The sequence below is a fragment of the Nymphaea colorata genome, chromosome 12 (assembly GCF_008831285.2).
Source record: "Nymphaea colorata isolate Beijing-Zhang1983 chromosome 12, ASM883128v2, whole genome shotgun sequence".
Classification (NCBI taxonomy): domain Eukaryota; kingdom Viridiplantae; phylum Streptophyta; class Magnoliopsida; order Nymphaeales; family Nymphaeaceae; genus Nymphaea; species Nymphaea colorata.
The window spans coordinates 12,587,600-12,603,092 of NC_045149.1; the positions used below are offsets into that span (position 1 = coordinate 12,587,600).

A 15,493-nucleotide genomic window follows, 5' to 3' on the forward strand; every position below is an offset into this window, starting at 1 on the left:
GCTTAACTCAGCCTTGCGTTCCTTAATCTTTAATTAAAGAATAACCCTAATAGGGTACAACAGATTTGTACATAAAAAGATAAAAAATTACAAGAGAGCCACCGCCTAGTAACTTTAGGCGTGTGGATATAAGGAGAATGGATCGGGTCTGAACAGACCCGATCCCCATACGCTAACAGCTACCCTCAAGTTGTGCATGAGATTTGATCATGCACAACTTGTTCTTCAAATCCCAAAAATGCTGCCCTGTGAGACCTTTGGTAAAAAGATCAGCTATCTGTTCATTGGTAGATATATAAGTAGGCAAGATCTCGGCTTCTTCAACCTTCTGTCGAATGAAATGTTGATCAATCTCTATATGTTTGCTTCAACCCATATAGAGACTTGTGTAATTTGCAAACCCATTTTTGAGAATCATGAGTAGTGTAGCCGGGAGGTTGCTCCATGTATACCTCTTCCTTAAGAATTCCATGAAGAAAAGCATTTTTGACATCTAACTGATAGAGAGGCCATCCATACGAGACTGCAAGAGAAATAATGACACGGATTGTTCCCATCTTGATGACTGGACTGAATGTTTCATCATAATCTTCCCCATATTGCTGAGTGAAACCGCGCGCCACAAGTCGTGCTTTATACCGATCAATGCTACCATCTGGTTTATATTTCAGTTTATAAACTCATTTGGATCCCACAACATTCTTATCAACTGGACGAGGGACAATCTGCCAAGTCTGACATTCATGCAAGGCTGCCATTTCCTCATTCATAGCTTCAACCCAACATTTTTCCTTACTCGCATTGTGATAAGATGTTGGTTCCACCTTTTTGCTGACTTCTGTCATAAACAGCTGAAAATCCAAAGAAAAACTGTTATAGCTCACCCATCTATCAATAGGATGTCGCACGCGTTGTGATTGGCGTAGAACTGCAGTAGGAACTGATCGCCTAGAATACACCAGGCCTGAGAACCGATTATGCATAGGTGGCTCACTGGGCTGAGAAGATGAAGGCATGCTGTCCAAGGAAGTAGTGCTGCTCAAGGAACTACTTACAGATGTCTCGGGCTCATTAACAACTTGCTCATTGTGCTCAGTCAACATTGCTGCCCCTTGTCTTAAGATTTCAGCATGAAGCCAAGTATCATAAATTTCATTTTTGTCCTTGAGTGTCACAGAAGTAGCCTTGGGATCCTGTAACCTGTTCTCATCAAATACAACATGCCGTGAAATATGTACACGCCCAGTTTTAGGATTGTAACACCTATAACCCTTGTAATTTTCAGCATACCCTATAAATCTACATAAAACAGCACGATCTTGAAATTTGTTTCGCAAGGAAACATCAACATGCACATAGCACACACATCCAAAAACACGCAACTCCTCATAACGTGGCTGCTCTTGGTGTAAAAGAAAAAATGGTGATTTTCCATCAAGCAAAGCCAATGGCAATCGATTTATAACATGTACAGCCGTATGGAAAGCCTCGGTCCACAATGTCATAGGTAAGTCTGTTTCATGCATCATGCTAAGTGCACTTTCAACAATATGCCTATGTTTCCTTTCAGCAATTCCGTTTTGCTGAGGTGTATGCGGACATGAAATTTGTCTAGTGATCCCATTATCTAGTAAGTACTCAGTAAATTCATTAGAAATAAATTCACCACCACCATCACATTGAAAATGCACAATATTACTGGAATATTTATTTTGAACTAAGGCATGAAATTGAGTGAATAGGCGAAAAACTTCTTATTTGTGTTTCATGAAATGGATCCAAGTATATCGGGAATATGAGTCAACAAAAATGACATAGTATCTACTCCCAGAAGAAGAAGGAACTGGAGCAGGCCCCCAAACATCAGAATATATGGTGTCAAAAACCTTTGGAGCTCTTTTATTTATTAATTGAAAAGGAAGGGCATGGCTCTTACAGATATGACAACTCGAGCACATGCTGGACTCACTGACAGAACTCAGACTGGACTTATCTAAGAGCCCGTCTGCAACAAGACTTCGAACAAAAGATTGACTACAATGAGCTAACCGACCATGCCAAATGGATGGTTTATTATACTCTGTGACATTGACTTCACTATGACTTGGAAAACATGAATCGGAAGGGTGAGATTTTGACATCTGTGGAGCTCCTTCAAGGACATACATATCTCCTTTGCGAGTGCCCTCAGCGAATGTCTTCTTGGTTCGAGCATCCTTGACATAAACAGAAGAGGGTGTGAATTCAACAGAGGATTGAGTATCATCAATAAGCTTAGACACTGAAATAATATTTTTCTTGACACTTGGAACAACAAGAACATTCTTTAATGGAATCGAAGAAGAGCCCATAGAAATTTGTACATTTCCAATGTGTGATATTGTGTGATGGGAACCATCTCCCGTGACAACTGAGCCTTTATCTAAATAAGGGAGAGCACTAGAGAGATTACCTGCGTCATCAGTAACATGGGCTGCTGCTCCAGAGTCCACATACCATTCTCCTTGCTCGTTTTGTTTCAAATGAAGCTTAGACAGGGCTGTCATGAGGAGTTGTTGTACGTCTGCTGAAACATTAGATCCAGATGATGATGAAGCTGACCCTGCTGCTGCCTTGTTCTCACGTCTAATCTGATTATTTTTGTTCTGCGGGTTGTGCCAACATTCTGACTTTACATGCCCCCTCTTGTTGCAATAGAAACAAGTCGGAACCCTTCTAGATGTGGCAGATGTAGTATTCATGCCCTGTGGTGTTGGGAGAATCCCTCTTCCCATTCCTGCCTGAGGAATCCAAGTACGAGTGCGATTCCCTTGCAATGCATGTGTCCCTGTGATCAGTACATTGTGACTGTTGGAAGGAATCAAATTCTGTCGCTGAACACGACTAGCTTCGTGTTGAAATAACTTAGCCTTGAGATCTTCGAAAGATGGAAGAATAGGTAGGACTTCCAAGGCTGTGCAAAAAATATCAAAATCTGTTCCCAATCCACTCAAGGCTTGTTGCACTTTGTCCTTGTCGCTGACGGGATGTCCAATGGCAGCAAGTTGATCACTTACACTTTTAATTTCATTCAAATATTCTAAAACAGTACGCGTCCCACGCTTGTTGTCCTGAAATTGCCTTCTTAACTGCAGAAAACGTGCTTCGGATACTTGAGAATACGTGGTGGCAAGGGTAGACCACAACTCTAGGGCTGTTAAATCATCATCAATACCTCCTAATACTTCCTCTGACAAAGTAGAAGTAATATAGGCAACAAGAGACTGGTCGTGAGCCAGCCAAGCTTCATACTCAGGATTATTTTCAGTAATGGTTTCATATTCAAATCTGATTTCACTCATAGCCGCAGCCCCAGCAGCTTGATCTCCCACTACGGTTTTCTTCACTTCACGGTCAATATACATAGGAGGTGCTGGAGTGGTCCCATCGATATGCCCGTAGAGTCTATGACTTTTGATAAAAGGGACTATTTGATGTTTCCAAGTCAAATAGTTACTATGATTCAGCTTTTGTGAAATAAGTTGGGAGAGAAAGCTGGAAGATAGAAGAGAGGGGGTCGGCTGATCCATAATTGATTTAGGGCAACGACAAAAATTAGGGCAAAACGATGAGAAGATTAGGGCACAACGATTAGGGCAAATCAATTAGGGCAAATCACGCAAGATTTAGGGCAGAAACTGAAAAGAGGGATGATCACGCCAGAAAAGAAAGAATTTAGGGCAGATTAGGGCTAATCACATCAAACTGAAATCACTCACCGGAGGACGATGCAACCTGGCTCTGATACCATGTAAGAATCTTCACAAAGTACTTGTCTCTCCGTATGCAAAACAGATATGTTGAGAAGAGAGGATGAAAGAAGACGATGGAGGAAAGGGAGCAGCCGGCTTAACTCAGCCCTGCGTTCCTTAATCTTTAATTAAAGAATAACCCTAATAGGGTACAACAGATTTGTACATAAAAAGATAAAAAATTACAAGAGAGCCACCGCCTAGTAACTTTAGGCGTGTGGATATAAGGAGAATGGATCGGGTCTGAACAGACCCGATCCCCATACGCTAACAAAAGACACATCTCAAAACCTCCCCAGTAGGACGTGAGTGAAGCCATCTGCTCAACCTGCTGCCCCGGATCTGCCAAAACCTGAAAAAGAACAACTGACAGTATGGCAACAAGCCAGGAAAATATCAAACCCTCTCAGTTAGGGCTCAAATCAGAAAACAATTCTCAAAATCATTCATCATTATGTCGTGTCAGAGCACGACACGTACAAGCCATTCAATGGCCACAGTACACAATTCAATCACATGCTTTCATATCCTTCACATGCACATCAGTCACATATACAATCATATACATTACATTTTCATTAACTTTAGTGAATTAACAGTTCCTGTGGGTGCAACACAGGCACGTGCACACCATGGGCAGCCTACAACCGAGAGACAACCCTCGTGGTGGCCCATAACAGTATGAATCCATTTCATCCGCTGCAGCGGTGGAGCACTCATCCCTGGATGTGTGAATTCCAAGGAGAGATACTCAACCTTCCCTAGGATACCCAGGTTGGGAAGGCGGGAGCCCACGCTCCAAGCACAACACACAACAGTACCCTGGGGCCTTGCACTGCCTGCGCTCCGAACAGCGAGACCAGTGGCGAAAACGGGACGTCTCCCAAACACATAGCCACATCCCACTGGCCTCTCATCTCTTAATCATTTGTTATTATCATTAGAATAATGCATTCACAAACTGACTGGCTAGCTCATGAGGTTGGTACACTCCACGAGTGCACTCACACCTCCAGTTGCCTCCACACGAGGTCTACACATAACACTAACAGTCATAGCTAGCCGTCATACAATATGGGTACAATTACCCTTCAATCCATTCATTTGCATTATTGCCCACAACAATGAATATGCAACAAAACACAACATTCGTATCAATTATCACATCAATCATATCTTTGAAAAACTTAGCCAAACCATAGAGAGTAGTCTCGATCTGCGATTGATTCGTAGTTGTCCTATGCAGTTATCATTCTATGATGCTTTCTAATACATAATTGGGGTCGAGGAGACACTCGACTCGATATCCCGCCTCATCTGTCCTAAACAGATATCAATTCTAGCATGCACATGCAAATGCGTAACCTTTTCAAAACAACTACTAATAACCTTTCAAAACAATTCATATCGTATATCAACGCATGAACAAACATACATATACTCATTCACAAGACAATCAATCAAGTCACATTACAATCCTAGGATCCCATGATCCTAGGAGCACACAATCACCCATTTGCCCAAGCATGGATTTGCCTGGAATGTCGCCATACCTGTGGCGCGCTCACAAAACTCTTCAAAATTCCTCGAGCTTCGAACTCAAGGTCGACGGGACAAGCCCGGTGTACCTGCAGACATAAACAAAAGGTAAGACTTCTACTAGATACATAAACAATTCAAACAAATAGAAAACAAAATCCTTGTGGCACGTGTCATTGCTTCAAGAGAGTGTCGACGGGTAGTGTCGACCAACAAGCTCTCCAAAAGACCTCCTCCTTACATCTCGACGTTGCCACCAACATTAAGACCCAAAGTCATCAATCCATCCACCACTAATGCCTTTCTCGCAACTTTCTTTAATCAAGGCGTCAACCCCGAAGGCACCTCCAACTTACGTACACTTTCCTTACTTAACTCCAAGATGCACCCGTTCACAAAAACGTGTGCTACAAGCTCACTAAAACAGTCCTAAATCTTCCCCACAACCACACAATCTCTACCATGCTTCCCTATTACCTTGAAAATCAACATCATGCTTAAATGGTCATTATAGGCATTAATCAACGCTTTCCAACATAATCCTAAACTTTCCTCCAAAAACAAAATCGCTAACATGCGTCTCAAAACATCAATTCTAAGCCCTAGCATGCTCAAACAATAATTATACTAGCTCTAATAGGTAATATTCAATAAGTTGAGCTTAATTAGGCCTTGCTCACCCCAATCTAAGCGTCCAAACTGCTGCAACGCTTCTAGCAGCCACTTCACGCGTCCGGTCAAGTGCCAATGCCCAAGATTGCTTGCTGTCGCTGCTCACCACACGCCCTACATGCTGGTAAGAGAGGAAAAAGCGTCCCCAACAGCAATCCGACCCAAAAAGCCATAAATGAGTCAACAATCGTCCAAATGAAGTTCAAAACAGAATCTGTCATTAGGAGAGACCCACGGTAGTAGTGGGAAAAGCTGAAATGAAAGAGAGAAAGGGGCGCTGACAGAGAGGGGAGACAACGAGAGAGGGAGGGTTCGGATAAAAAAGGGGTAAAACGGCAGAGGAAAGGGGAAATCAAGCGGGGCAATGGAAGAGATGGTGAAGAGGAGGCGGACGGGACGAGGAGGGGGCTTTAGCAGAGAGGGAGAGGAAGAAGACGTGCAGCAGGGGGGGTGCTGTCGAAGGAGGGAGAGGCTGCGTGGGAGGGAGGAGAAGAAGCAGACAGAGAGGGCGAGAGAGAGAGCTTACCACGCTGCCGCCGTTGCCACCGCCGCCGTTGTCGTCACCGTCGCCGCTGCTCCACCCACCGTCCTCGATCTTCATTGTGTTGGTCGTAGCAGGCAAAGAGGGGAAACGACGGAGAAAAGGGGAAACGAGGAAGGGGAGACGAGCTGCAGCGTCGGGGCCCTTTATGCGAGTGGGGCTCGGGTCCGGGTCTGGACCCTGACCCGACCCGCTCTGCCAAAATAACGAGCGTTACATCAGAGCCTGGTTCAACACTCGGACCTGGGGTCCCACACGCACGAACGCGTGTGCCTTAAGGGGGGTGGATTGTAACACCCCATAAGTTTAGTCCTGTATCGAAGATTGTGAGAGATCTTCAATGACTTATAAAAGGAGGTCATTAATGAGATCATTATCTTGGTTCCTAGCTTTTTTAGGATTGGAACCAAAACTGCTAGGGGGCGGGTTGGGATCCATCGAACCAGGGGCCCGAGCCCGGGAGTGGGTCGGGTTGTTATAGTAAACCTTTTAATCTAGTTATCTCATCTTCGTCATCACCTGTAACAATCATTTCATCAACATAGACTAATAGAAGAGTAACCTTACCTTCCTTCCTTTTTACAAACAGAATGTGATCTCCATTTCCTTGATTGTAGCCGTGTTGTCTCATCACTAGTCTAAGACGTTCAAACCATACTTGGGGAGACTGCTTGAGCCCATATAAAGCTTTCTTTGGTAGCATTTTCCTGGTTTCTCATATCCTAGGGGCATACACATATACACTTCTTTTTCAAGATTTCCGTTGAAAAATGCATTTCTAACGTCAAGTTGGTACATCTTCCACTCCTTCAACACTGCTACAGAAATGATAACTCTAACAGTCTTCATCTTTGCAACTGGAGCAAAAGTCTCAAAGTAGTCAGTCCCATATTTCTGACTAAACCCCTTGGCAACTAGGCGAGCTTTTTACCTCTCAACATTCCTATCTGTTTGTACTTAATGGTGTAGACCCACTTGGATCCAACCAGATGAGCCACTTCAAGGATCTCTACCACTTCCCATGCCCGGTTTTTGCTCAAGGCTTCTATCTCTTCTTGCATAGCATGAGTCCACTTGGGATCACTCTGAGCTTCTTTTGGGAATCACAACCAAAGAAAGAGATGATACAAAACATTTATAATTCGTGCTCAGTTTTGAACAATGTTGTAAAAAGCGTATCGTAAGGTGTATCGGTCGGGCTTTAAGATACGCCGTATCGTAACGTATCGTAACCGTATCGTAAATTTTTTAAAAATAATAATAATAAATCAGAAAAAATTTAAAAAAAAATCAAAAAATTCATAAAAAATCAGAAAAAATTAAAAATAATAAATTCTTCATAGAAAACATGGTTTAGTCTTTTAGATAATGATAGACTTATTATTTTGCTAAATGCTATAAACTTACACGTTCACGGTTCATCATTCATACTTCATAGACATCAAAATTCATAACAATATCATTCTTTTTCATCTTTATCTTCATGGTTTAAAAAAAAAACCATTTCCTCTCAATGGGAATCAGCCACCCATGCACAAATCCATGGTTTAATAGATGATTTCATGGTGACAATCGATGATTTCACAATGGAAATCGATGATTTCACAATGGAAATCAATGATTTTCCTCTAAAACGGTACAATCTATAGATTAGAAATGAGGAAGGGGTGGGTTTTTATAAAAAAAAACTCGAAAAAATGAGTTTCAAGTCTCCTTTTAGAAATCAGCCCGTATCGTACGATACGGGCCGTATCGCACCGTATCGTACGATACGGGGGCCCGTATCGCACGTATCGTACGATACAGGTACGATACACCCCCATTTGCGATACAGGGGGTGTATCGTATCGTATTTTGCAAACGATACGATACGTATCGTACGATACGGCCCCGTATCGTACGATACGTACAACACTGGTTTTGAATATGACACAAAGTTTCCAATAGGGAGTTGAGTACATGACCTCACACTCTTTCTCGGGCAATGGGAAGCTCTTCGTTTTCAGTTTCTATCTGAATGTCTTCCTTAACAAGTTCCTTCTGAGCACGACTTGGGTCATCCAGGGAAGAAGTGGCATTAGGATTAGGAGTAGAATTCTCACCATCAGTCACCTTATCTATACGAACTCTTCGCCTAGAGTACACCTGCCCAAACAAGCGATTACATTCCTCTTCCGTCCCAATGGAACACCCTTCATTCCTCTCATGTTCAAGTACCTCAACAATCTGTGGACACTCTTTCCGCTTGTACTCCAAGAAATCTGTAAATTGAATTTCCTAACTCGGAGAATACTCTTCTCCTGACACAGACTTCTCTCCCTGAAGAGGATTCTCACCAAAATAAGAGACATGTTCCAAGAATGTGACATTCTTGGTAACGTAAACACAACCAGTGGTAGGATCAAGACATTTATACCCCTTTTGAGTAGGAGGATACCCAACAAATATTCCCCTAATTGACCTTGGATCAAGTTTTTTAACATTACGGTTGTGATCATGAATAAAGCAAACACATCCAAAAACATGAGGAGAGAGGTGAAAGGGTTGACGATTCTTTGGAAGCATAGAGTGGGGGGTCCGCCCATTTAGCACACGATTAGGCATACGATTAATCAAGTATGCACTAGTGAGAACATCATCTCCCCAATAATGTTTTGGAAGATTCCTTTGAAACAAGAGGGTCGTGGTGACATTAAGCAACTGACGATTTTTCCTCTCAGCGACCCCATTTTGAGGAGGGGTATAGCTGCAAGATGTCTCATGAACAATCCCCTTTTTTCGAAGGAAATCCTCAACAACTTGACACACATACTCATGAGCATTATCAGACCGAAAGGCTTTAACAAAACTATTGGTTCTCCACAAGAAAAATGAAGGTCTCTATGACATGAGGCACTTCGCTATGATCTTTTAACAGGTAAACAAAGGTATTCCTTGAGTAATCATCTATAGAGGTTATAAAATACTGAAAACTACAACGGATATGAATTCTCGAAGGCCCCCACACATCAGAATGGGTCAAGGAAAAAACTTCATTAGCACGACTGTTGGAAACAATGTATGAAGCCCTAACATGTTTAGCAAACTGATATACATCACAAGATATCATAGATATGTCCAAATTAGAACATAACTCTAGAAATAACTGTTTCAAAACTCCCAAAGGGAGATGTCCAACGCGTTCTTGCCAATACAAAATAACTGAAGACAATCTTCTCTCTTCTTTTCGGTCCTGCCAACTACTGTCATGTGGCCACACGGATGGGAAGTTGATATAAGCCTTCAGACACCAAACCAATCTCAATCCTCTTCCCTGTCACCAAGTCCTGCAAAACACAATGATTTGCAGAAAATATGAGTTCACAATTCAACTCCTTTGTAATCTTGTTGACAGATAAAAGATTCAAGGGAAGATGAGGAACATGTAAGGTACCATGCACTAAAAATTTATTTAACAAAGAAAGACTCTTTTTCTGCCACAGAGGTAAAAGAACCCTCGGCAAGAGAAACACGTTCCTTTCCAGAAGATAGTTTATACTCATGAAAGAGCTTAGGATTGCCAGTCATGTGATGGGTGGCACCACTGTCAACCATCCATTCTCCCATACAAAAATTACCTTTTTCACTAGAGATGGCTAGAGCATGGTTAACTTTCACATCATCTGACACTTCGGCCTAACCAACATCAATCTGACTTAGATAAGCACGGAGCTCACGAATCTGTTCAGTTGAGATAGAGGCTTTCCCACCACTAGAGTTGGTAGCATCAGAAATAGATTTCTTCCCACTGGAAGGTTTCCCTCGACTATTCTTCTTTTTTGGATGGAGGTCCCAACAAAATCCACTGTATGACCAGCCTTCTTGCAGTCAGTGCACTTGCGAGGAGGTCGAGCAGCTCCTACAGGACCACGGCTAACAAGGGCAGACCCCTCATTATACGAGATGTGATCCCTCTTTTTCCTAGTAATAACAAGGCGTCGTTGCTCTTTATCCTCTACACGGGAGTAAATATCTTCAATACTAGGTAATCCGTCAGAAATAAGGATTTGACTCCGTCTACCTTCAAAGTCATCATTCAACCTTGCTAAAAATAGGAACACCCTATTCTCCCATTCTTTGGCTAAAAGACACTCCTGATCTTGGGGACAATCCCAAGTGTCATCAGAATAGTAGTCAAGTTCCTTCCACATAGATTTCAAGGCAGCATAGAAATCTGCTACAGACTGTTCACCTTGCCGTAGAGAATAGACATCCTTCATCAATTGATACACTCGAACAACTTTCTTCTTTTGGCCATACATCTGCTTAAGTATAACCCACATATTCCTCGCAGTCCTCTTGCGAAGAATAAGGGGTTGAATCTTGGGGGACACAGAGTTGACACTCCAAGTCTTAACTTGGTTGTCCTCAAGAAACCATGTATCCTAAGCAACATTCGTCTCAGCCGGTTCAATCTTCCTTCCATTTATATAAGCAATTCTGCCTCGACCTGCGATCCCCATGGTGATAGCAACAGACCATTGAAGGTAGTTTTCTTTGGTAAGACGAATAGCGGTGACTTGAACAGGTATATTTTCAATTCTAACACCCCCAACCTTAGTCTGACCAGGGTTGACAGTAGAGGAGGATGATTCAGCCATGATCACGAATCAACACTGCAGAGAGAGAAGAAACAGGCGAACAAGAACAACTATGCAGGAGCTTTGGCAAGCAAGGCAGTGGCAGGCGTCCTCCAGCACGGCCCAAAGAACCAACGACAGAAGAAGACAGACGACACTAGAAACCAGCGGGCGGTGCTAGACGGCAGGACGGTAACACCAACACGGGCGGCGCTAGACGGGACGAGAGCAGCGGCAAGCTGGTGGGATTTCAGGTGCAAGGCGACACTAGAAACCAGCGGCAGAGCTGGCGGTGATGCTGGTGGCGACAGAGACCGTCGGGCGAGCAGCTGGTCGGCGAAGCTGGGTGGCAGATGAGAAGCAGGGAGCGTCGGGCAATAGCAGCAGGTTAGGTGAGCGAGACAGAGGCTACCAAGGAGTCGGGCGACAGAGGTCGGGCAACGTCTCAGGGAACTGCAGGGGAATCACCAACTTCACGCCGATGAAGAAGTCGAGCACCGTCGGAACTCACGACAAGACTCCAAGACACCACACAGAGCTCCACGGCAACCTTTCAACATTGGACGTTGGAGCGAACAGGCAGGCGACACTGGATGTGCTGACGTTGGGTGTTGGAGTAGCGTCAGGCGTCCAGGCAACGGCAACAAGCAACAAAAACACGAACTATCGCCAGTGAGTGGAAACACAATGGACGCTCGGAAGCTAGAGGTCACGACACAATGCTTGATCAAAGTAAATCCCAACAGCTCGTCAGCTCTGATACCATGTTAAAATAGTAAAACAAGAAGAACAAAGAACAAACACGGATTTAACGTGGAAAACCCCTCAACTAGAGGGAAAAACCTTGGTTCAGGAGGACTGGTGCCCACTAGCAACCAGACACTCTCTCTTAGATTTTCATTCACACAAAAAATTAGGGTTTAGACAGGTTAAGTAGGGCCATAACATAACACACTGGATCGGGTCCAGATCCAGACCTGGATAGGTGACCCAAATACAACATATGTCAATATCTCCCAACAAGAATCGGCCACTCACGCACAAATCTATGGTTCAATCAATGATTTCATGGTGAAAATCAATGATTCCCCTCCAAAGTGGCACAGTCTCTCTCCCATCCAACTCTATAATAGGGTTAGAAATGAAGAAGGGTCGAATTTTGAAAAAGCTTTTGTAAAAGAAGGGGTAAAATGAAGCTAAGCTGTTGGCTAGTCCCAACAGCCAGCTCCTGTCTCTGTTTCTATGTCTCTTGTTATAAGTAAGGGACTGATGGGCCGTGTTTTTATGTGGTTTTTTAGTTTATATTCAGCTTTTACCTGGTTTTATAGTTTTCTGTGTGAGATTTTTGGTGGACATTGTTAGTATTTTATTGACTATTTTCTTCATTATTCGCTGCTCTTCTAGCTCAGATTTACAAGTATGACTGGCAATTCTTAACAGGAAGACCTGAAAAGCGAACCTAAATATACATCCATGTGGCGACATAGATGCCCTCAAATTAATTTCACGCATGTGCCCACATCCTTGTGACGTAGCCCCTTGTGCATTTATTTGCATAAAAAACAAAAGGTTGAATCTTTCATTCTTCTAAAAATGGACATAAATCACATTCACATGGATGTTGACTGACAAATTGGTCGTGTCAATACATTACCGGCAGCTAAACTTCTTTAAGAACAGCAAGATTTTTTGAAGATTCTTGAAATATACAGTGTGATATTTTCTGTTCTGCATAATCCTGAAGGGTCGTTTGGCAGCAAAGATACTTTGAGTGTCCCATGAATTTACCCCAAAGATTAGGGCCCATTCATGGAACAATAATTCTAGTATTTCTTGAATCTTGAATCTGCTTTAAAATCTGAGGCAGATTCATAGAACCCTCACAAAGTGTCTCTGTCTCTACAACCAAACGACTTGAAGGAACCGTGTTTCCTTGTTAAGTTCCCTTTTGTTTCCCCTTTTGGCAATTTTGATTCCCGAATATGACGTTTTGATTGGGTGGGTGTTCTGTAGAACGTGTTTTTATAGTCCATCAGTTGCATTCATTGCTTCTCAAGATGCCGCACTTTTTTGCAGATATTGGGCGACCTCCTGCAGGATGGTGCTGAACCACCAAACAAGAAATTTTACGAACTGAAGATTGATCTTCTCGATGATCTTGGCTGGGCCCACATTGCATCATATGAAAGGAGATGGATGTTTGTGCGGTTCCCACCATGTATGCCTTTATTTTAAAATTCTTGATGGATGGTGTCGAGGAATAACTTGCGGACTATCATGGGTAGAATGACATACCATGACGCTTCCTTTGCGATACGAATTTGTTGGTTGGCAACTGAAGAATGAGGAAGACTAAGAAGTGAGACTGTAATTGCTTTGAGGATGTGGTGGTCATAAAGTTATCAAAGGAACCAGCCATTTCATTTAATAATATATGCTTACTCAATATGAAGCTTATTAAGAGCGTGGTATTTGCTGTTGAGGGACTGTTTGATGTGATTTTATTGTGAAGTACATTTAAAAGATATTTTCATTGCCAATCAATGGGAGTTATCTACCAATTCTAAATATTCAACCTCCACATCATGGTGACACGGGTTGGACCCTAGGAAGCGGGGTCAAAAGCACATGCACATTAGAAGAGAAGATTCTTGTTTTGTTGCGATGGAAATAAAATTAAACACTAAAGGTATGAGAATTATAGCCGTGCTTCCGGTCAAGGACTGCGGAGGGTTAGGCCCCCTACCGTTTATTGAGCAAAAATGGGGATTGTACAAAAGAACATGCAACCTCAGCGGGTTCTAGTCAGCTGTTATCTGTTTACTGAATGGGTTCCAACCAAGCATGCTGGAACCCATCTTTTACAAAAATTAGTGTCTGGGGTAACAAAAAGCAAGTGGAGAGCTTCAGCATTAGGCCAGCCTTTGTGAGGCTTGATGAGACTTGAGAGCTTCGTTACAGGTAAATCTTGCTGCAAAACTAAGCCAAGCTTTCTGAGGTCCCCTTCAACCGTGCTCCTCTAGGTCCCATTGTTAGCTTTCAAGAGAATGATACCGTTGTTCCAGTCCACACTTCCCAAAAGTTGGGAGCATTCTGATAACATTCAGTCTTCTTGGGTGGCATGGGCCACTTCTGACCAACGTGAAGCACCGAAAATGCACTCCCCCTACTTGTTCTTAATGATGCCAGCAACCCCTATCTTGTCACCTCTCCACCACCACATGATGTGCAGAGACTGGCAGTTTCTCTAGTGGCCGAATTGCCATTTCCCCATAAAATGCCCTTCTCAAGCCAATGCTTGACGATGATCGCATTGCAAGACCTCCATTTGTAGTTCCTTAGATGCTTACAAAATTCTAAAAGCTAACTTTTAATGTTAAGGTTTCAAGTTCTTTGTGTTTGCTGTTGCTTCTGAGTCTCCAAAGAAACCAGTTTCCAACACTTGTCCAAGGCCTTATCTTTGAATTTCATTTATATGTCACCATTCTACGCCTTGGATGAGATTAGCCGGGGGGGGGAGGGAGTCTCTGTCTGCAAAATGCTCGAGCACTGTCCGCCATACTTAATTGGCAGCCGGATAATGGAAGAATGCATGGCTTTCATCTTCTATACCTGCTTGACACGTAGCATTTGGAGGCTAGTTGCATGCTTTGTTTCTGAACATACTTGTCCAGGGGGAGATGCCCTTTAACGCCCACATATAGTGTCCAGCAAGCTCCCTTCTGCCTTTTCAAACCAGGTCGCCCCATCTAACTGTTTGCCCTCTCCTGCTCGTGTTTAACCATAAAGGCTTCCGAGAAATCTCCTGATGACTGCAGCCTTTCCACACTAATCTGTCACGATCAAAAGGGGCAAGATTGGGGATAGAAGTCTAAATGACAACGAGGTTAAGAAAATTACAAACAAAGGTGAGAGGTTCCTCGCAGACCTCTTTGAAACAAAGATTGATAACGGGCTCCACAAGATAGAAGAGCTGACTACGAATCATGTCTACAATAGGAGCGTCATGCCAGCAATCTTTCCAAAATTTGACGATCTCACCATTGCCGATTCTGCAGATGGTCATGTCTTTGATGCTTTTCCAAGCCTGGACAGTTTTCCCCTAGGAATTTGAAGTCCTAACTCCATGTTGGCTTTCGTCGCATATAGACTTCATCTGGATCAATACCTTTCTCACACTAGAATGGACCAAGGTGTGTCCTCTGCAGTCAAGGAGTGCCAAATTAGCAGAGTTCACCTCCCTAATGGATCGCAGACCTACACCCCTGATCCTTGGGGAGACACAGGTCTGACCAACTGATCCTATGACACCCCTTAGTGTCTTCAGAATC

General features: G+C 43.2%; 1 protein-coding gene across 4 annotated transcripts in view; it reads left to right on the forward strand.

Moving 5' to 3' along the window:
- Nucleotides 1–13,732, forward strand: part of LOC116265646 (tripeptidyl-peptidase 2) — a 109,013-nt gene extending 95,281 nt beyond the window's left edge. For all 4 annotated transcript variants that reach the window (XM_031646393.2, XM_031646395.2, XM_031646391.2 and 1 more), the window contains one exon: nucleotides 13,239–13,732. In XM_031646393.2, coding sequence (XP_031502253.1) covers nucleotides 13,239–13,397 — 159 coding nt within the window. In that variant the 3' untranslated portion in view covers nucleotides 13,398–13,732. The remainder of the gene's footprint in view (nucleotides 1–13,238) is intronic.
- Nucleotides 13,733–15,493: the final 1,761 nt, after the last annotated feature.